Below are 23,098 nucleotides of genomic sequence, written 5' to 3'. Positions count from 1 at the left end.
ATACAATTAGACCTATGTTGTGATACATAATGTTTTCATTAGTTATTTTTGGGTTTTAAAAAATTTTTTAAGTAATCTCTCCACCCAATGTGGAGCTCAAACTTACCATCCCGAGATCAAGAGTCGCATGCTCTACTGACTAAGCCAGCCAGGCACACCAAGAATTCATTTTCTAACTAAGTTTACTTTGGAAATTATTTAATCAGCTAAACCCATTCTAGTGTTAAGTCTTTCAATACTATCCTCCCTAACCAAATAAAGTCAATAAAGAAACTGGAGGAAAAAAGCAGTTTTTCCATTCCTGTTTCTTAGATAATGCCTAACATAGAACTTGCTCCCCAATGTTTAAATGAGCCACGTGTTTTGTGCAGTTGTTTTTTAAATGACTCAGTAAAGGAAGAAAGTGATTTCTGCCTACTCTGCCCACATGATTGAAATACAATCCTCAAGACACAAAAGAACACACTCAAGAGGGTACTATTAAAATATAAATCCATTGTGATAGGCTGAAAAGAATGGTATTATAAATCCTGATAATTCCTAAAATAAGATAATGGAAAAATAAGTCATAATAAGTACATAATCAAATATTCCACGTCAAACGATGATAGCATCTTCCCTTAGAAACTCACAGAAGTCTTAGCCCACTCTATTCTTCCAACTTGGTTCGTGAATTCAAAAGTCAAAAAAATTTTTTCTACCAGGAAAGCAAATATTTTTATCACATTCCTCTTGTTCTCTTGACTTTTTAAAGAAAGTGATTTCATGAAAGTTTAGGCAGCAAGTGACACAGACAGTAGCGAAGGTTATTTGGGTGATAATGATATTAAAAATTGGGAAATGCTGCCTTTGCAAGTGAAAAACAAAAAAGGTCAGAATCTTAAGAAGTTTCTCCAAGGGAACACTCATTGTCCTCTGTGACCAAAGACATTGTGTCTATAAATTCATCTAAGTGAAATTACATCGATGGCACCAGACACCAAGCCTGGAGCCAAACTGAGACAAGAGGGAACAAATGAAGACTCACAATGCATTTCTCTGAGGAAAACAAAGCATTACCACAGAACGCCTCAGCGCGTCCGTCTGGGAGGGCTGCACCAACTCCATTCCCAAAGAATCATTACTCTGGTTCTCTAAGCGAGGGATGCAGAGATCAGGGCATCTCCCTTACTCCTAAAGCAGGCAGCTTCAAAGACAACTGGGAAGCCCTAAAGATAGAGACTTGGGGGCTGTGTGGGGCAGTGGTTAAGAAGACCCTGCTGTCTGAATCCCAACTTTTCCATTTGCCATTGTAACGGAGGGAAAGTTTTCTTAAACCTCTGCCCCTCGATTTCCTCATCTGTAAAACATAGGTGATTATACCATTTGCTGATTTGGATTAAATGAGATTTGGATTCATGAGATGCTTCACATATAATCAGTAAATGTTAGCCACGACGACAATACGGGATGCTGCTGATACGGTGTATATTATCGTTTGTGCCCTTCCCCCAAAGAGTTATGGTAGAGCTATGCTATGCTAGAGCCTGGAAACCCATCCGGTTTGAACAGCTGAGAGAGGAAAGGAGTCTTTGACTAAATTTCTGAAACATTTCTTTTTCCTAGAACACTACTTTGAATTGGTATTTATTACTTATTTTAAAATTCTTAACAATCTATACTGCTTTGCCGAGTTGAGAAGGAATCTTGGGAGAATCTAAGTTAGCCTCCACAGAAATTTTAAAGACAAACTAATCGGAGAATCAAGATACAAGAAAATGAACAACAATGATTTCTAAGAACATAAGGTTTAGCCTTTAAACAATTTTCCTTCTAAGGTGATGTGAGCTTTAAAAGTTACTAGAGGATCATAAGCTCATCATTTAATCTATAATACTCTTGGAAAGAATACAGTCCATGAAAAAAACAGTTGAATTTTGGATCAAAGGCAATTTTTCCTAACGTAAAAAGACTTTGCTTCTAAAAACCCATCCACACTACCTCATAGTATCCTAAAGGCGAGGAACGTTTCTTTTTTGCCCACGTGAAACCACAACGTACTTAATACAGACTCTACTCACTCAGTGAAGGTTTTCGTCTGACCTTTCCAGAAACACGTGGACGTGACTCTCCTGGTGAAATCATAGAGCTGTCATTTGGTGGAGATACTTCTTTTAAACCTATACCCTGGGTTTAAACCCACTTTTATTTAGAAAAACTAAATAGCAAAGAATTCAAACTGAGCTAACCTCAAAATTTAAAAATCTGCCTTACTTCCGTTTGATTGTCAGTTGTTATTCCCTCAAATGTTCAGTGTACCTCTCGTGTCGGGTATAGCCGTTGCAAAAAAAAAAAAAAGGCTCCGATGGACTTTTAAGGTTTCACACATCCTTCGAAGAACACAATCAGGGGGTACCTACTCTCACTTTATAAACTAATTGACCATGATGCCGGAGGAAGAATGTTTTAATAGAAGGAAAGGAACTGTCCAGCACATTATAGCACACAAACAAGAAAAAAAAATCAGACGCCCCTTATGAACGCTAAGCTAATGCCAAGGATAGGTCTCTAAGAAAGGGCCTACCGCACTTGTCCTTTTTGGGGGCTGGAACGGTGGCTCTGTCAGGCTGCCCAACCTCTTCCCCGGTGGGCAGGATCTTTTCTGGGAAAAATATTGCAACAGTGTTTGTAGTCCTGCCTTCTGCTGGGTCCTTTCTTGGTGTACCTCCAAGAAGAGAATCAAAGAAATGTAGAGCTAGAAATTATTTTGGAGAGTTTACAGATCAGAAGAAATGAAATCCAGAAAAAGGAAGTAATTTACTCAAGTCCAAACACCCAACAAATAGTAGGACTGGAGCTGGATCTAATGGCCTCTATTGCTTCTAAGCCCAGCTGCTGCTTTGGAAGATCTCAGAATTCAGAATCTCCCAGAAAAGTTTAGCTTTATATATGTTATAGTGTTATTAATAGAACATTAACTAGATACGCAGAGGGCAAATAGGCAGTGATCCAATCATCCAACTAAGATTTGAGTAAGGTGTTGTAAATTTGTTACATATAATAGAAAACAACCAAATTTACTAAAAGTTAAAATATTTTTGTGTTAAGAGAAATGTTTACCTGCTGTGAAAATAGCTTCATCATCTTGAATTTAAAAATGTATATAAGTGTGATATTATTAATTCTACCGACATTTTTGAAATTTCACTATTACCAGACATAGTCCTAAGTGTGAAGATGCAGTGGGGAAAAAAGAAAGAAAAGAAAAGAGGAAAGAACCTTGTTCCAACTTGCCGATGAATTGAGGAGGCTGATGTCAAACAGACTAACCAGTGTGATAGTGGGAAGTGGGATTACAGCTGTGCCTGCATGGGGTGTGATGCCTATGGCTGGACAACGGAAGGGGGGCTTAACTGTGGAGAAGGAAAGAGAAGGTTTCCCCAAACAGATGCACCAGAGCTGCATCTGGAAAAAAGGGAACTAAAAGAAAATGCATTGAAAGAAGAGAGAGAACGGGTGCCTGGGTGGCTCAGTGGGTTAAGCCTCAGCCTTCGGCTCTGGTCATGATCTCAGGGTCCTAGGATCGAGCCCTGCACTGGGCTCTCTGCTCAGCGGGGAGCCTGCTTCCCCCTCGCCTCCTGCCTGCCTCTCTGCCTACTTGTGAGCTCTCTCTCTCTCTCTCTGTCAAATAAATAAAATCTTAAAAAAAAAAAATTTAAAAAAGAAGAGAGAGAAGCATGAACCAGCCAGTAGTTGTGATGGCATGTGGCAGATCTGGGAACTATGTACTTCTTCTTTTTGAAGATTTTATTTGTTTGTTTATCAGAGAGACAGCACAGCACGGGGAGCGGCAGGCAGAGGGAGAGATGCAAGTCTCCATCTCAGGACCCGGGGTCAGGACCTGAGCCAAAGTCAGATGCTTAACTGACTGTTCCACCCAGGTGTCCTGGGACTATGTACTTCTAAATGGCGAAGTCCCAGGCAGGGGAGGGCAGATGCTGAAGAGGACTGTACATCATACTAAAAAGTTAGTGTTTTACCAGAAAATAATAGGAAGGTGTTGACAAGTTATATGCTCTAAAATAATGCAAATCAAATTATACTGTGACGGGGCACCTGGGCGGCTCAGTTGGTCCCAGGGTCCTGGGATGGAATCCTGCCTCAGGCTTCCTGCTGAGGCTCCCTCCTTTTCCCTCTCCCTCCCACTCCCACTGCTTGTGCTCTCTCTCTCTCTCTGTGTCAAATAAACAAATAAAATCTTTTTTAAAAAATTATACTATGAAGTGAAAGTTCTTTTTATTTTTTTCCCTACTCCTTAACATCGGAAACTTTCCTAGAACATCTGGGAGTCGAATGGGATAAAATCACCAGCATCTAGTTGGAGAGTTGACAGAAACCTCAGTTTCCTCATCTGTAAATTGGAGATCATTTTAAGGTTGTTGTAAGAAGCACACAGGTAAAGCCCATTAAGCGTTTATTGTAGTGTCGGGCATATTGTAAACATTCAATAACGGTAAATTGGCACCATCTTTATTGTGATCATCATTGTAAAAACTGAATCAGAGGGGCGCCTGGCTGGCTCGGTTGATGGAGTGTCTGCCTCTTGATCTCAGGGTCATGAGTGTGAGCCCCACATTGGGTGAGGAGATTACTTAAAAAAAAAAAAAAAAAAATCTAAAAAAAAAAAAAACCTGAATCGGAGAAATTGGATTAGAATGTTAAGGGTTAAATTTAACATCTAGAGTTGAGAATAATTTTCCAAATATCCTGATTCTGTATTGCTTACAGTAATTGGACCCCTTCAGAGAGAACTACTTTGTTAGAGGCAGAGCCAGGAAAAGGCATCAGTTAGCAAAATGCATTGATTATGTACTTCTGAGGAAATTTTCTGCTGATTTTATTGTTCAAGAGAATGTAAGAAAAGAAAACTTGAGTTTCAGCAGTTGCGAGCAGTATCTGAGGAGAGCTGTGTGCTTGATTTGGTAGTTAGAGTTGGAAGAGGAAAATATCAAGGTCCATAGTTAGCAACTGCAGATAAAACCCAACTTTTTTTTTCTTCTTTCCTTCCTTCCTTCCTCTCTCTTTCTTCCCTCCCTCCTTCCCTCCCTACTTTCCTTCCTTCCTTCCCTCTATTGATTCACAGGCCCACAATAAAGAGAGTATATCATGCTTTTAATTTGCCATTAGATTGTAACTGTTTATAATCTATCCTCCTATTGTAATGACTAAAGATTATTTTTTGCAGCATTTAATTGGAATATTTTCTATAATTGCTCCAAATTGGAAATTTGAAATATAGTTCAATGATTTCAGTTTGGCTCTATTAAAGATTAGGTAGGTCAGAATTACATTTATTATATGCATAATATCATCTCCCTATAAAAAAGGACCATATTTCAATATTCTGCAAAATAATAGGTTTATTTTCTGTGTTCTGTTTTGCTAGTGCTCCTATATTCCTCCCTGTAAGAGAGAAAATCAGAAGAACTTGGAAAGTGTCATGAATTGGCAACAGTACTGGAAAGATGAGATTGGTTCCCAGCCATTTACTTGCTACTTTAATCAATTTCAAAGGTAAGCCAGTATTTGCTTGTGCATATTAAAGTTGCTTGTAGCCTTTGTAGTTAATTACAAAATAAATCGTAGATTGTGCTCACTTGACAAAATATCTGACATGGGGGTAGACTCAACTCTTTCTTTGCGTGGAGTTAGTGAAGCCATTTTACAGGCTGGCAGGCAGGTGAAGAATAAGGGGGACAAAAAGAGAACGTCTATCATGGTGCTACCCTCTGGAGAGATTAAGAAAGTGCTTTCAGAGGGGAACATCAGATACAAGTAGCACTTGCTCTCTGAGAATTACAGATTGGATACACATAAACGGAACAACGTGTTGATTTGTGAGCATTTGGGACTGCATGAAATCTTATCTTTCCTTTTCCTTTCTATTCTGATGATTTATCAAGAAAATGAGTTCATAGTGTTAAAACTTAACTTGACTTAGAGAGAGCTCAAGTTAGGCCCTATAACCACGGCTCACTGGACTAGAACACTGCAGTACCCATCCAGGTTCCTCATACTAATTTCTTTATTAAGCATTTATTGAGTATTCACAACTCCTTGCCGTACTCTCCGCTTAGATGTTCCAGTTCCATTAAACCTTCTTTTCCTCCCCTGCCCCCTCTTAGTGAAGCACGCTACCATCCCTTCGTTTACCTAGTCCAGAGAACCGTAACTACTAGTTCACGTTTCTCCTTTACACACTGCAACTTGTATTTGCCATCACGCTGATTTTACGCTGATTTTACCTCCATAATGACTCTTCTCTGCCTTCCCCCTACCCCTGTCTTAAGTCACATCCACATGATTTCTCGACTCTGAACACAAGTGTTCCAAACAGTCCTTCTACCTCCAACCTGCCCCCAGGCCAACCCCATGGTTGACGCTACTGCCAAGTTGATCCTCCTAAAATATGAATTTAATCAGGTTACTCCTCACAGTTTTCAGAGTAGAGTCCGCACATCTTGGCATGGCCTAACCATCAGGTGCCTCTTGCTGCATAACAAACCACCCCAAATCAAGTGGCTTACTACAACAGTGATTCATTATTTCTTATAATTCTGTGGGTTGGCTTGGAGATTTACGCGCAGTCAGAGGATGGCGGGATTAGCTGTGTGGGCCAGGATGGCCTCTCCCGCTCAGCACTTGGTACCAGTGTGGCCAAAGGGCCTCAGTTCTTTTCCACTAGCCTCTCATCCTTCATTAGGCTAGATCGCCTTCTTTACAATATGGTAGCTGCAGGGCAGCATTTCAAGTGAGCCAGGCCTTGGCTCTGGAATTTACATAACATCACTTTAGATACATTCCCCTGGTCAAAGCAAGTCACGAAGCCAGCCAGATTCATGCGGCGTGAAAACCAACTCTGCTTCTTAAGAGAAGAAGTGGCAAAGGTCTTGTGGCCATATTTAACCTGCCACAGCATACAAGGCTCCTTGGGTTCTCACCCCCCGACTCCCATTTTTCCAGCCTCAGCTTTATGCCCATACTCTTTGTAGTAGCCACTCTGAACTATATGCGGTTCTATAATATCTTACGTGTTTGTATCCATGCCTCTTTATTTGCTTCTCCTGCTTCTTGGCTGCCTTGATGAAGACTCTTCATGGACATCCCCTTTGCTGGGCTGTTTTGCTGTTTTTCTTGATCTCCAAGTTTGGTTTAGTTGTATATTATTTAGGATGCCATCTGTTGCATGTAAACGGAAAACTGACTCAAAGTATCACGAGGAATTAGGACATTTATTATTGCATACATTAAGAAATGCACAGGTAGACCAACATTAGGGTTGTTTGATGCAGTAGCCTAACAGTGTCATTAAGAAGCCAGGCCCTTTCTGGATCTCAGTTCTGCCTCAGATCCACTCATGGTTACCGTAGAGTTGCTGTGGCTCCAGAAGTCACAGCCAGGCATTGCAGTGTCCAAATGCAAAAAGAAAACTATCTCTCAGGGAGCCCGGGTGGCTCAGTTGATTAAACGTCTGCCTTCAGCTCAGGTTGTGATCTTGGGGTCCTGGGATCCAGTCCTGTGTTGGGGTCCCTTTTCAGAGAGGATTCTTCTTCTTCTCCCTCTTTCTCTCTCTGCCCCTGTTTACCCTCCCCCACCCCGCTGATCTCTCTCTCTCTCTCTCTCCCTCTTTCTCTCTGTCTCTCAAATAAATAAAATCTTTACAAAAAATAAAACTATCTTTCTCGGTATGTTTTTCTTGGAATTAGGGAATATTTTCTCAGCTTCCCATAACTGACCTCCTCTTAGGTATTGTTTAGAATGAGTTCCTTTGCCTACACCTAAACCAGTCACAAAAAGAATAATCAGAATATACCACTGAGTTGGGGATAGGGCAGTATCTCCTAAGTTGGATGGAGAAAGTGTGCGCACCTGAGTAGAAAGGAAGGAAGAAGAAAGGGGCTTAGATGTTACAGAATAGTCAAAAGTGCCAGCTACAAGATGTGTCTTCCATGTTCTGTTTATATAGCTGTATCCCAGAGGTCTGTAACTCTCACTTCACAGGACTATGTCAGAGAAGCTTTAAAAAAAAATGCACCACAGACGAATTAAATTAGCATCTCTGGTAATTCAACCTAGGCATTAGCATTTTTAAAAATTGGTTTTAGGGATTCTAATACACCACCAGAGTGAGAACCACAGCTTTATCCTTCCATTTATCACTCTCTACTGGAATAATTTCTGTACCCATCTTCCTCATGAGGCTGTATAGGGGTTACTGGTATGGGACCTATCTTCTTTGGCTTTATATTCCTGGGACTTAGCACAATGCCTGTTTCTTAGTCAATAAAAGTTTGGTGAATGAATGAATAAATGAAAGCAATGTGCCAGATTAATAAGGAAGGTTCTTTGCTTCCAAGGGATTAGAACTTTTTAGGAGGAACAGGTGCTTACGCAAAGGAAGTATGACTTCATCAGCTAGAAATGAAAGGAGGGAAGACATTGAAGACGGACGGCTGCAATAAAGAAACGAAGGCTTAACATGTAAGATACATCAGGTTATATAATGAGGAGTGGTGAATTTGTAAGGTCTTGGAAGGGGAGAAAGGGATAATCAAAATGGACAATTGGGAAGTCATTGGTTTTGGCAATCAGAGGTATGTTAGTGGTCTTTGTGGAAATGATGTAGGTGCCATCTTAGAGCAATGGGGTTAGAAATCATTGTATATTAGCTCGAGGGGAGGTTGTGAAGGCATTAATAAGTGCAGACTACCCTTTCAGGAAGTTTGCCATATCAGGAAAAAGAGTTTGGGAAGGAAGTAATTCAAGGGAAGCAGGAATGGGTTCAGAGAAATGAGCCCACTACAGACTAAAACTGCTGAGGAAGAGAGATACTCTCTTGTTGAACACAGACAGTAAATGAGGTGGAGTGGAACAAACACGCTCTGAAGAAAATGAGCCCGGATGAAATCAAAAGCAGCCGTGGTCCTTGTTCTGTGAAGTGGGAGCCCGGTAACGGAGAATAGGCACCGGAGGTCAAGTGATTCTGAAGCCACTACTCGAATGAATCAAGTGATCCTTTACGCTTCCTGCCGTGGACTGGGAGCCGGACCAGCTGGTGGTCCTCTTAACCAACTTCCCCTCACTCCCTGCTCAGGCATCTCTGAAGGCTGCCTCCCCCAAACACACACATGCGTCCTGTGGGAATGAATTATTCTGCATACCTCCAAGTCCCCGATGAGAAGGACTATTCCTGCAGAGTAGCGACAACTCTCTGAAAGACCTAGCCCTGCACTCCATGCTACTTGGGTTCACTTGAGCGACACGAAGGATCAGCCCTTCGTACCTCCTTCGGAATGATGCCCGTTCCCTACCGTCATCTCCCTGTCCCACTCCCAAACTGGGGGGGGAGGTGTAGGTAGAAGTGGGGGCAGTCTGTCACCACCCAGAAGCACTCAAGACATGATTTTAAACGACTCTGGGAAATCAGAAGTTTGGAGCCTGGCTCTTGTACCACGACATATGCAAGAGGAAACGATCACTGGTTGGAGGTGTGAAAATGGCAGCTCCCTGGTGCCGTCTACTCTCAGTACACTTTTTACTACTGCTAAACATGCAATAAAAATAGGCTTACTGTAGAGACGCCCAGATGCTCTCGGTAAGATGAACTTTATATTTAAAGTAACCTTTAGATTTCACTCAACTGCAGGAAATTGGGGAGAAGAGTTACCAAGAAGTTTCCATTTTCAAGAAAAGAATGTTATAGGATTTTAAAGATCTAAGGCAGAGATTATTGGAATCTCAGCTTTCACAATTTAAGTCTTTCTGAAAGAGAGCTAGACTGAGGAGTAGAATCCACAGTGGCCAGAGCAGCCACCAACAACCATGCTCACCACCAGCCATGGGAGGCCAGGCCCCAGCGCTCACCCCTCTTCCCACCCGCAGGCAGGGAGGAAGCCATGCTTGGTGGCTGACACTGGCTGCTTCCATTCGTGATCTTCCCATATAATTTTTTAGCTCTTTGCTTCCCTCAGTGTTGGGGCTCACAATCTCCCTCCAATGTGTGGATTTCCTTCTTACGCTTTTTTTTTTTCTATAGGTCACGTTTACCCTGCTCATACCATTTTGTTTTCTCTTAGCCTTTCCTTGGCTTATCCTTTCTCTGTGAAACGCACCTCACGCCCTCTTACTGAGTATGCTTTGAAATCCTTATTCGATTGACTGAAAATTTCTTTGCAGTCCCAGGCTTGTCATATAATTCTCCCACTTCATCTTTGCCTGACTGGCTTTGCCTTGAAGAGAGCATGTCCTTGGAAAATGGTTACTCATTCCTCAATCCCCTCCTGGTCAAAGGGCTGGGAGGAACGATGGGTCATTTTTCGGAATTTTCCTTTTCTGGAGAGCACAATGGGTTTTTGTTTGTTTGTTTGTTTGTTTTTCCCCCATGCTGGTCTATTTTTTACTATTTTGTCCTCCTAAGTGGATAGTAGTTCACAGAGTGCACATAGTAGGCGCGCACACACACACACACACACACACACACATCCAACCAACAAGTCCAGCCATGCCACCTGCAAAGTCTTGAATTCATTCCCTTGGTCCGGGCCCTCACTATTTCTCATCTAAATTATTGCCGTAATCTTCAACGAGTCTTTCAGCCTCGGCCTTTTGTCCTGTCCTGCACTACACAAAGTTTCATTTCACTTTGTTTAAACCTCTATTCCGTCTTGTCACAATCCTCCATTAAATTTTTCTGCCTTCTTGTTGTCCAGAGGACAAAGCCCACGCCTTTCAGTTCCAGCTCCAACCTTGGCCATTAAATACGTGCCAGTCATGGGGCAACAAAAACAGAGCCGCAGGGGGAGGAGAAGCCAGCCACACTGCGTGCCTTCATGGAGCATAGAGGTTGTGACCACACCATCAGACAGATAATTACAAAGTAGGGTAAATGCTGTGAAGGAAAAATGGGGGTGCTGCTATGAGATACTGTCACAAGGTGGGGAGTTTCAAAGGCCTATGTGAGTAAATCCTGACTGGGTGCAGACCAGAGGGTGTCCAAGAGTTAGATAGGGAAAAGTGAGAGGAACAATATTTCAGAAGGAGACATCACCATGGGTAAAGGTTCTTAGGGAAGAGAGAGGTTGGTGAGTTTTAGGACCCAAAAGGGCATCATGGCAGGGAAGCTCTGAGTGAGGGGGTGGGTAGTGAGTGTTGACCCTGGAGAGAGAGTTAGACAGGGTATGTGTAGGTTTCTCTTAAATGTATCGAGCAGCCAGTGGTGGGTTTTGTAGGGGAGTGGTGACATGATCTGAGTTAAAGGTTTTCACTTGTGTTGAACTGTTCCAGTCACCTCAGAGTCCTCTTTGTGTCCCTTGCACATTGATGCCTATGCCCTAGTCCCTTTCCTCTTCCCTCACCAGGGGATGCCCTCACCTTTTTCCACCTCTAGGAATTAGCAGAGCACATGGTTATAGGAGGAGCCCTGGAACTAGCCTCTTTCAGTGTGTGTGATCTTGGCTGTGTTCCTTTAACCTAACCGTGTCTCAGTTTCTTTTGTAGAAGGGGGAAATAATGTTACTGCAAGGTTATCAAGGAGATGCCATGGGCCTACCCAGAGTATTTCCTATAAAAGTGTTTGCTTCATTATTTTTTTTAAAGATTTTATTTATTTATTTATTTGCCAGGGATAGAGAGAGAGAGAGCACAAGCAGGCAGAGTAGTAGGCAGAGGCAGAGAGAGAAGCAGGCTTCCCGCTGAGCAAGGAGCCTGACGTGGGACTCAATCCCAGGACCCTGGGATCATGACCTGAGCCAAAGGCAGCGGCTTAACCAACTGAGCCACCCAGGCATCCCTGCTTCATTATTTTTACTGTTATCAATAAGGTTTTCCTCAAATGTCACTGTGTAACCTTCTCTTACCTTTTCAGGTGTAATTAATTACTCCCACCTCTGTGCTTCCATGCTGCTATGGTTGCTTTTGTCACCTGATGATAGTTAGTTGAGTATATACCCTTCCCCCTTTATAGATTATTAACTCCATACAGGCAGCAATGAAGTAGCTACCATCAGACAACTGGCGTTTACATTTCTCCTCTACCGGTTATTAACTCTGTGACCTTGGGTAGATTGGGCAACTTTCTGATCTTGGTTTCCTTATCTATGAAGTGAGGATAACATTATCCATCCTAAGGGTTTGGTTTTATTTTATTTTGTTTTTGGTAAGGATCATAGTGGCCCAACAGGGAGTACTTAGTAAATGTATGTCTCTTCCCTTGCCGTGCCAATTCTTAGGGTAGAAACAACTATTCAGGGAGCAGCCTGGTTACTCACTGACGAGGCTGAATGAGGTGTTGAATGAATAAGCAATAAGGGTTTTATAAATGAGTAAAGCAAAACAGAACACAAGCACAAAATAAGTAAAAAGAAGAGATTCCGTTGTAAAAAAAAAAAAAAAAAAAAAAGGACTATCTTGTACTTGTGATACTGCACAGATATATCTTGAGTTTTAAGTTCATTCAAGGTATGTTTGTCCAGGGGCGCCTGGGTGGCTCAGTAGGTTAAGCCTCTGCTCAGGTCACGATCTCAGGGTCCTGGGATCAAGCCCCGCATTGGGCTCTCTGCTCAGCAGGGAGCCTGCTTCCCCCTCTCTCTCTGCCTGCTGCTCTGCCTATTTGTGATCTCTCTTTCTCTGTTAAATAAATAAATAAAATCTTTTTAAAAAAAAAGTAGTTTGTCCAATAGTATATCTTTTTAAATTTAATTTACCCTTAGCATTTTAGAGGAAGGTGAACATTAGGGCCTGACCTGAAATTACGGTAGAGTGCTCTTTAGAACACAGCTTGAAAGCTATTAAAATACAATATTAAAAGCAACCAATTAGAAGACTGCTCACCTTCTTGGGCTTAGTTTTCTTATCTATAAAATTTGATGGACTGATAGATTAAAGATCTCTTAAGATTCCCTTAAGCTCTTGAATTCTATGGTTTTGTGATTCTGTGATTCTGAAGGCTTGTACACACAATTGCAACAGCGTAAGATGCCAGATAAAAGCCGAATGGTGAAAGAGAAAGAAAATTAGCAAAGCACTAAGTGGTTAATGGTCTGGAGCCGTTTAATGGGGGGAGCAGTCTTCCTACCTCAACAGTAATTGAGTTTCATGATGATGACACTGAGTCATCCAAAAAGGTTAAATTTGGTTCAATGTGCTCTCCTTAAAAGGTAAGGGAATGTGTAAGGCATTTTTGGAAAGATTTTTACGGATAATATTTTAGTATTTATGTTCGTTTTTATTCAGCTGGAAAGGTTAAACTTCAGTTGTTTGGAAAATTCACTTATTGAATATTTACTTTCTCTTCTAGAAGTGAACTTTTATTTTAGGGGCTACAAAGGTCTTCCCAGTACAAAATGTTCATCACTCTTCTCTCATGGTTTTACCCTTTTCTTTGTCCTTGATTTCATTCATAACCTCACCACCATTTCAGTCACTCACTTTTGTTTATTCCACAGGCCTTTCTTAATCACCTGCTATGTGCCAGGCAGCAGATACAAAGATAATAAGATAATAAGACTTTGTCTCTATGTTCAGGAACTCTTTGACTAGTGTGAAAGGCATTTATGTAAATAAATAATTGGAGGGGCGCCTGGGTGGCTCAGTGGGTTAAGCCTCTGCCTTCGGCTCAGGTCATGAACTCAGGGTCCTGGGATTGAGTCCCGCATCGGGCTCTCTGCTCAGCGGGGAGCCTGCTTCTTCCTCTCTCTCTCTACCTTCCTCTCTATCTACTTGTGATCTCTCTCTCTATATCAAATAAATAAAATCTTAAAAATAAATAAATAAATAATTGGAATGCAGTATAGTAAGTTCTATAATGAGAATGATATAAATATAGAATGTAGGTATAGGTATAGATATAGCTATATAGGGAAAGTTTGGGTTGAGTTTTAGAGTGACTAGGACTTCTCCAGACAAGGCCAGGGAAAGGCATATCAGGGAAAATGATAGAATGTTAGCAGACAGTACGATCTGTAGTGTCATGGGCGACTGGAAGAAATGTAAGGAGTTTCATATACTTGGAAAGTGCATTTAGGAGAAAAGCGTAGATGAACCTGAAGAGGTTGAATCAGATAATACTACTGTGTCTTATGCCGTGCTAAGTGTTCTAGACTTTATGTGTGGCGGAGGAGTGACAGTCATGTTCATGTTTTAGAAATACCAGTCTGGTGGCTGTGTGGAGGATAGACTTTTGCAGCAGCCTACCCAAGGGCTGAGAAGAGCTTGGGCCGAGGCAGAACTAGTGGAGGAAGGAAGGGAGGGAATGGACATGAGACTTCCCAGGAAGTGGAATCCACCCACTTGGAGATTCATGTGATGCATGATGGGGCAGGTTAAGAAGAGGACGGAATTGGATGATTCTAGCTTTCTGTCCTGGATGAGTGTATTGGACGCAACATCCGCCAGGGGGTTCTGGGAAAGCTTCTGCTTTCCTGCTGTAAGCACCACTGCTTCCTGTTTTCACCCCCTTGTTCTGGCAGAAAAGTGGAGAGAGGTGGCTTGAGGCCAGGAGTCCAGAAACCACTGGGCAGCCTTGAGATGGCATGCACGAGGAAGGACATCCATACATTGAAAAGAGTAGAGCAAAAAGAAAGAGCCAGGGGCGCCTGGGTGGCTCAGTGGGTTAAGCCGCTGCCTTCGGCTCAGGTCATGATCTCAGGGTCCTGGGATCGAGTCCCGCATCGGGCTCTCTGCTCAGCAGGGAGCCTGCTTCCCTCTCTCTCTCTCTGCCTGCCTCTCTGTCTACTTGTGATCTCTCTCTGTCAAATAAATAAATAAAATCTTTAAAAAAAAAAAGAGCCAACCTCCCAGCACCATCATTGAGTGACTCCCCCACCTGGCCTGCCGACCTCCGGGTTTCTCATTATGTGAAACAAAGACCACTTACATGCTCATACACATACCTCTGTGTACATTTATAACCCATATGGTGAAGAACAGTTGGTCAATTGTAGATGAGTTTTACAATGTCTTTGCATTTGTTTTTGTCTTATGAAGCCCTAAAACTGGATTTCTTTTAATATATTTATACAGTGAATTTAATTGTTTCATTGGCTTCTAAGTTTTCCTTTGGTTTTTTTATAGGACAAATTACTAAAGAAAAAGCTTCATCTTTGCAGGCAGACCTCTTGGGATATAGATGGGGAAAAATGTATGTATAAAGTTAGAAGCTGATATTTTGAACAAATTCCACAGGGAAATTTTATTGAGTTTTGAATGAATTACTAAACACTAGACTTGATCTGTGATAAAAATACAAGGTTTTTTTTGTTTTTTTTTTAAAGATTTTATTTATTTACTTGACAGAGAGAGAGATCACAAGTAGGCAGAGAGGCAGGCAGAGAGAGAGAGAGGAGGAAGCAGGCTTCCCGCTGAGCAGAGAGCCCGATGCAGGGCTCGATCCCAGGACCCCGGGATCATGACCCGAGCCGAAGGCAGAGGCTTAACCCACTGAGTCACCCAGGTGCCCCCAAAATGCAAGTTTTAATAGAGCTTTTTACTTTTGGTTTCTGTTGACTCTGAAAAAAATATTTCTTATAATGTGTCATTAAAGAAGAGACTGGTTCTGTACTAAAATTTTAAAAGAACATATTGGCTTTCTCTTTAGGCATCGAATCCAGTGATAAATCTTGAGCCCTAAAGAATAAAACAGTGAATCTGGAATCTTACCCAAATTGAATCTTTTCCATATACATTTGTGTCTGGTTACATATTAAGGGAGATTACATCAGAACTGAAAGCTCTCTCTAGTCTCAAAATTTATACTTAAAAAAAAAAGTGGTGACTGCCGTGGCTTCTCCAAGTAGGCCACGGACTATGCGTGGAACTCACTGCACTGTTTTTTCAAAGTCTGACATCCAAACGGTGGTATGTTGCTTTTGATACAAACCTGAGGGCTTGTTTTCTGATGGTGATTCAAAGTGTTTTTACACTTGCAGATTAATCTGACAGCTTTGATCATGTGGCAATAAAGCTAAGAACTGGGCGTTATTAAATCACTTTTCATTTAAGATGGTGGTTGCAGCTTTGTGATACAAAGCTCTGGGGGAATTTGGAAGGAAAGCTACAAGAACCAGAGGACAAGTAGGTCACAGCAGCATCGTCAGAGGGCGGAATGCAGGGCAGGGCTGTGCCTCAGGAGACTTCCGTTCTAACCATAGCTCTCTTTGCGACCGGGTGTGTGACCTTGGGCTACTTACTGGGGAGCTCGTGCCTCAGTTTCGTCTCAGATAAGAGAGGGCCAGATCCAGCCTCTAGCACATTCACTCCAACCCAAAGCCAGTCCCATTTTTTGGGAAAGTATTTTTCCATTCTCTATTTGAACAGCTCTGGTGACCATGGACACATCCCCTTCCCTGAGGAAGCCCATTAATATTTCCAAACATTTTTAGTTGTTAGCAACTCATCTGGGAAGTATCTAGCCTAGGCCCCTCCGTAGCTACAGAAGGTAGATCAGAGGTGGGCAGGGACCAGGGGAGGAGGGAAATGGGATTTACTGCCTAATGGCTCCAGAGCTTCCTTCAGGGCTGTTGAAGAAGTTTTGGAAGATACTGATACTGGTGAGGGTTACACAACACCATGAATGTAATTGATGCTACTAAGTTGTGTACTTAAAATGGCCACTTTTGTATTATACACATTTCACCACATCAAAAGCCATTTCATCTTGGTTAACGCTGTGGCTTCAGGGGGAAGGTCGAGCATCTCGAGTTTTACAGCAGAGGAAATGCTCTTTCAGGTCACATAGCCATGGAAGAGCCGGCTAAGGATCCGAACCTGAGACCTTGACCCTCAGACCGTAGGTGTCCTAGGGTCCACACTGCCATCACTGTTGTCACTGTTGGTAACGCTCTTCTCACTATGCTGGGAGCTGGCCTCTATAGGGGAGGGCAGAACGTTCCTGCCACTGTCGTTCAGTCTAGAGACTAAAACTCAGTTAATGGGGCCTGACATAGCACTGCTTGTGTGGGCAGCCACAGCACACTGTTGATTCCTACAGAGCTTGTTATTAATCAAACTGCGTCCTCCCACATCTGCTTTATACGTGCTGCTCTTACAACAGCCCCCTCCCATTTCTAAACCCATGAGGATGGTATTTGGGATTTAAATGCAAGAATTTAAAATGTATCCCTATTTAAATAGGCATTGCTTTTTCTGATTTTTTCATCCTCTTATGATTATTTTGAATCTTGATTCTGGCACACATCATATTTGTTATTTCTTTCATCATAACATGTTAATCCTAATTGTAAATCTTTTTTTTTTAGATTTATGTATTTATTTATTTGACAGAGAGAGAGAGCACATGCATAAGCAGGGGGAGAGGCACAGGGAGAGGGAGGAGCAGACTCCCCACTGAGCAGGGAGCCCGATGTGGGGCTTGATCCCAAGACCCTGGAATCATGACCTGAGCCAAAGGCAGATGCGTAACCAACTGAACCACCCAGATGCCCCCTAATAGTAAATCAAAATGACTTCAATTCCCTTGTTTAAGTTATCGATAAAAATGCTGGAAAGGACTGGGTCACAGACACCTGACTGGTTAGCTGGTGGTCTTCGCCTGGCCTTCCCCAGGAATGAAGAGCCCCTTCATATAGTGTTTATTCTGTTCCAGAAACTGTTTAAGTGCTCCATACGTTGAATATCATTGAGTCTGTGGAACACCCTACGAGGTGATATTGTCACAATCGTCACTTCATACATGAGAGAATGAAGCACAGAGAAGATAAACAGCTTGTCTGAGTCACACAGCCACCAAGTGGCAGAAGCAAGATTCAAACCCATAGTCTCTCTGCTTCCAGAGTCCATGTTCTGAAACTCTGCTGTCCTGCCACTGGTATGGGCCAGGATTCCAGCCTCAGTGAAATCTGGTCAACGAGATCGCTGCCATAACATTCTTTAAATGTACCACTGATGGCAAAATAATATGAAATGCCAGACCGAAGGACCTGTGTTTTGTGTGTGCTCGGTCTTCTCCCAAGAAACTTAGGTTCTAAACTCCTGTTCTTTCATTTCTGCTCCAAAGATACCTCTTTTTACTTCCCCAGGCACACTTCAGTCCTCCTCTATTCTTACCTCTGCATTTTGTACAAATGTTCGTTGCATTTGGAACTGTATTTCAACAACAAACAAACCAGAAACATTTTTTTTTTAATTTTATTTTTTTAAACATATAATATCTTTTTATCCCCAGGGGTACAGGTCTGTGAATCGCCAGGTTTACACACTTCACAGCACTCACCATAGCACATACCCTCCCCAATGTCCATAATCCCACCCCCCCAACCCCCTCCCCCCATTAACCCTCAGTTTGTTTTGTGAGATTAAGAGTCACTTATGGTTTGTCTCCCTCCCAATCCCATCTTGTTTCATTTATTCTTCTCCTACACCCTTAACCCCCCGTGTTGCATCTCCTCCCCCTCATATCAGGGAGATCATATGATAGTTGTCTTTCTCCGATTGACTTATTTCGCTAAGCATGATACCCTCTAGTTCCATCCACGTCGTCGCAAATGGCAAGATTTCATTTCTTTTGATGGCTGCATAGTATTCCATTGTGTATATATACCACATCTTCTTTATCCATTCATCTGTTGATGGACATCTAGGTTCTTTCCATAGTTTGGCTATTGTAGACATTGCTGCTATAAACATTCGGGTGCACGTGCCCCTTCGGATCACTACGTTTGTATCTTTAGGGTAAATACCCAGCAGTGCAATTGCTGGGTCATAGGGGAGTTCTATTTTCAACATTTTGAGGAACCTCCATACTGTTTTCCAGAGTGGTTGCACCAGCTTGCATTCCCACCAACAGTGTAGGAGGGTTCCCCTTTCTCCGCATCCTCGCCAGCATCTGTCATTTCCTGACTTGTTAATTTTAGCCATTCTGACTGGTGTGAGGTGGTATCTCATTGTGGTTTTGATTTGTATTTCCCTGATGCCGAGTGATATGGAGCACTTTTTCATGTGTCTGTTGGCCATCTGGATGTCTTCTTTGCAGAAATGTCTGTTCATGTCCTCTGCCCATTTCTTGATTGGATTCTTTGTTCTTTGGGTGTTGAGTTTGCTAAGTTCTTTATAGATTTTGGACACTAGCCCTTTATCTGATATGTCATTTGCAAATATCTTCTCCCATTCTGTCAGTTGTCTTTTGGTTTTGTTAACTGTTTCCTTTGCTGTGCAAAAGCTTTTGATCTTGATGAAATCCCAATAGTTCATTTTTGCCCTTGCTTCCCTTGCCTTTGGCGATGTTCCTAGGAAGATGTTGCTGCGGCTGAGGTCGAAGAGGTTGCTGCCTGTGTTCTCCTCAAGGATTTTGATGGATTCCTTTCTCACATTGAGATCCTTCATCCATTTTGAGTCTATTTTCGTGTGTGGTGTAAGGAAATGATCCAATTTCATTTTTCTGCATGTGGCTGTCCAATTTTCCCAACACCATTTGTTGAAGAGGCTGTCTTTTTTCCATTGGACATTCTTTCCTGCTTTGTCGAAGATTAGTTGACCATAGAGTTGAGGGTCTATTTCTGGGCTCTCTATTCTGTTCCATTGATCTATGTGTCTGTTTTTGTGCCAGTACCATGCTGTCTTGATGATGACAGCTTTGTAATAGAGCTTGAAGTCTGGAATTGTGATGCCACCAACTTTGGCTTTCTTTTTCAATATTGCTTTGGCTATTCGAGGTCTTTTCTGGTTCCATATAAATTTGAGGATTATTTGTTCCATTTCTTTGAAAAAAATGGATGGTACTTTGATAGGAATTGCATTAAATGTGTAGATTGCTTTAGGTAGCATAGACATTTTCACAATATTTATTCTTCCAATCCAGGAGCATGGAACATTTTTCCATTTCTTTGTGTCTTCCTCAATTTCTTTCATGAGTACTTTATAGTTTTCTGTGTATAGATTCTTAGTCTCTTTGGTTAGATTTATTCCTAGGTATCTTATAGTTTTGGGTGCAATTGTAAATGGGATGGACTCCTTAATTTCTCTTTCTTCTGTCTTGTTGTTGGTGTAGAGAAATGCAACTGATTTCTGTGCATTGATTTTATATCCTGACACTTTACTGAATTCCTGTACAAGTTCTAGCAGTTTTGGAGTGGAGTCTTTTGGGTTTTCCACATATAGTATCATATCATCTGCGAAGAGTGATAGTTTGACTTCTTCTTTGCCAATTTGGATGCCTTTAATTTCCTTTTGTTGTCTGACTGCTGAGGCTAGGACTTCTAGTACTATGTTGAATAGCAGTGGTGATAACGGACATCCCTGCCGTGTTCCTGACCTTAGCGGAAAAGCTTTCAGTTTTTCTCCATTGAGAATGATATTTGCGGTGGGTTTTTCATAGATGGCTTTGATAATATTGAGGTATGTGCCCTCTATCCCTACACTTTGAAGAGTTTTGATCAGGAAGGGATGCTGTACTTTGTCAAATGCTTTTTCAGCATCTATGGAGAGTATCATATGGTTCTTGTTCTTTCTTTTATTAATGTGTTGTATCACATTGATTGATTTGCGGATGTTGAACCAACCTTGCAGCCCTGGAATAAATCCCACTTGGTCGTGGTGAATAATCCTTTTAATGTACTGTTGAATCCTATTGGCTAGTATTTTGGCGAGACAAACCAGAAACATTTACAGAGCGCCTAGCAGGCACAGAGGGCATTGCGCCACGTAATGGGGACACAGATGCCGGCAGATAGCGTTCCTGCCTTCGGCACCCCCCCCCACCCCCCACTGATGGGGGGAGCCACCATGGAGGCCAGCCCTGGGGCCTGCCCCGTTGTAGGTGTTGTGCCAGTGCTATGGAATGGCTAGTTGGAAGAGAATCAAGTACCAAGAAAGTCTTTTAAGATGCTCAAGTGTGCATCTGCACACCGTTTTTGTGCTTGAGACTAAGAGAGGACTAATTTTGACCATCATGGCTGCTTACTTAGCTGCATTGTAGGGTCCCCAGCCCTTATGTGGGTGTTTGGTCAGCTTAGGCTAAATTGTGCTGTGCTAACAACTTGAAAATCTGTGTAGCTCATAACAATGAGATGATTTCCTGTTTACCGTACCTGTCTTGGGTTATAAACGACTTTGCTCCATGTGTTATCACTTCTGGACCCCGGCTGAAGACATCAGCCCCCATCTGGGACACTAATACCAGTCTCATTGCAGAGGAAAAGGAAACAGATTTCCCCAGGGATACCCATGCCTATAATTTTTAGTGATTTTCAAACTCTTGTTTAGTCCCAACAATATGATGGCGGCCATTTACATGCGTTTTCTTGAGTTTTGAATATCACATGTTACCTGGGTAAATTCAAGTTACTGACATATCCGAGAGAAACTTTAAGATTGACTGATAGGACCTTTTTAATTACTCACATTTATAAAAATTCTGTTGTAAGTCATCACTTTGTTATGCATATTTCTCTCTACAACTTCTGTTTTTCAAATAGCAATTTATCAGGAAAAGAGCTTTGCCATTAATTTAACTGATTTTACTGTGTAGAAGTATTTCCGTGTGTGTTCAGTGCGCTTTTCCAAGAGAAATAACTGCTTAACAGATTATAGCAAAAATGAATATGAAGCTATTATTCATGTACTCTTTACTATATATTTTAGCGGTTAGGATAAAGGCTTCATTGCTAGCCTTGATAGAAATGCTAATCTATTTCTATCTTCCTACATGCAGCAGCAAAGTATATCTACTCTGCTAATTACCTAATTAAAAAACCCCAACAATTTGGTGCAAAATACATGTTAGTATAATGAGTTCTTAACAGTTGGGAAGCTTCTAGAAAGACAATATTGTACTAGGAGGTAACCCCGTTTCCTTTGAACTTTTATAATCATAAAGAAGATACGCATTTCACCCAGCGTACATTTTTTTCTCTTCAGAGCCGTTGGAGCCAGGCTGTTGGGAGAGGTATATAAAAGAAAATCAATTGTGGCTGGCGAATTTTTCTTCATTGAGGATCTAATTACAGGGAATTGGACTTCTCTGAATCAGACATTAATGATTCCTAGGAGTAAGTTTGAGGACTGAGATACAGGATCTTCTTCAGAGGTTTGGGGAGAATAGTGTCTCTTCAATCCACTTGGGCTATTTGGTTTTGGTTGCACTCGGTGCTGGCCCCCTTGCTAGCATGATGGGTCTGGGACAGCACTGTGTGGGAGGAGTGGAGTGAGGGATGTCTTCTTGAGCAGGAGGAAAGCATCTGAGTGGGGGTGGAGCCAGTGAGTTGAAGGAGCAAGAACCACCAGTGACTGTAGTTATGAGCATGGGGGTTGGTTGGATGTGCTAGAGATGGATTTTTAAATAAACAGGAAGAAAAGAAATTCTGTAATGACAAAAGAATAGTAAACATGATCAATTCCTCTTAGAATTTTCTGAAAATGGCGCAGTCTGTAAAAGTACAGGCAGATACGCATGACTATTTATGCAGATCCATCTATGGTATTTAGGATTGCAAGCCAATCCAAGCGGGCCTTTGAGAGAATTCCTATGAAGTCTAAGATCTTGCTTCCTACCAGCTCCTTCACCCCTCCGATTTGCTGAACTGAAACTCTGTGGCACTGGATTTTCATTCCCTTCTTATTACACTTAACATTTACTGTGTTCTCACTTTGAGCTTAGCACAGCATGATGCTCTTCTGGGTGTGAGAACCATTGGAAAAAACCCAGGCTTTGTGGATGGGGCAGAGCCACTGAGACCACCAAGCTTTGTCAGGGCATTTGCATTTGAGTCACGGGTGGGTGAATGAGTCCTGATTGCTCTGGCCCTACAGATATTCTACTAGTTAAGGAGCCCCCTGCCATCTTGATTTTATGTCAAAAACCATGGGGAAAATGTTCCTCAACCTCCTTTTAAATGCCACATTTCAACTGCACACGATGTTCAGATGGTAAGAAGACACGTTGACATTTGGGGGGATTCCTTACCCGCCTTATTTCCTTGAGAAGCAAACTCTGAAGCTCTTGCCAACCTTACAAACACCCAATGGAATCCTTGCTTGTGTGCGTATTTTGGGTGCATCAGTATGTTTGTCATTTCTCCCTGGAAATGGTTTCTCACACCCACGTTGCAAG

The 23,098-nt window shown here is 42.0% G+C and overlaps 1 protein-coding gene across 1 annotated transcript in view; it reads left to right on the top strand.

Moving 5' to 3' along the window:
• Nucleotides 1-23,098, top strand: part of LOC111142114 (potassium calcium-activated channel subfamily M regulatory beta subunit 4) — a 59,788-nt gene that overhangs the window by 21,318 nt on the left and 15,372 nt on the right. The window contains exon 2 of the mRNA XM_022495083.1: nt 5,426-5,553. Within this exon, the coding sequence (XP_022350791.1) occupies nt 5,426-5,553 (128 nt within the window). The remainder of the gene's footprint in view (nt 1-5,425; nt 5,554-23,098) is intronic.

This window comes from Enhydra lutris, unplaced genomic scaffold, assembly GCF_002288905.1.
Source record: "Enhydra lutris kenyoni isolate GAN:26980312 unplaced genomic scaffold, ASM228890v2 scaffoldscaffold7, whole genome shotgun sequence".
Taxonomy (NCBI): domain Eukaryota; kingdom Metazoa; phylum Chordata; class Mammalia; order Carnivora; family Mustelidae; genus Enhydra; species Enhydra lutris.
Note: the sequence above shows the minus strand (reverse complement) of the source record. Positions and strands in the feature narration are given on the sequence as shown.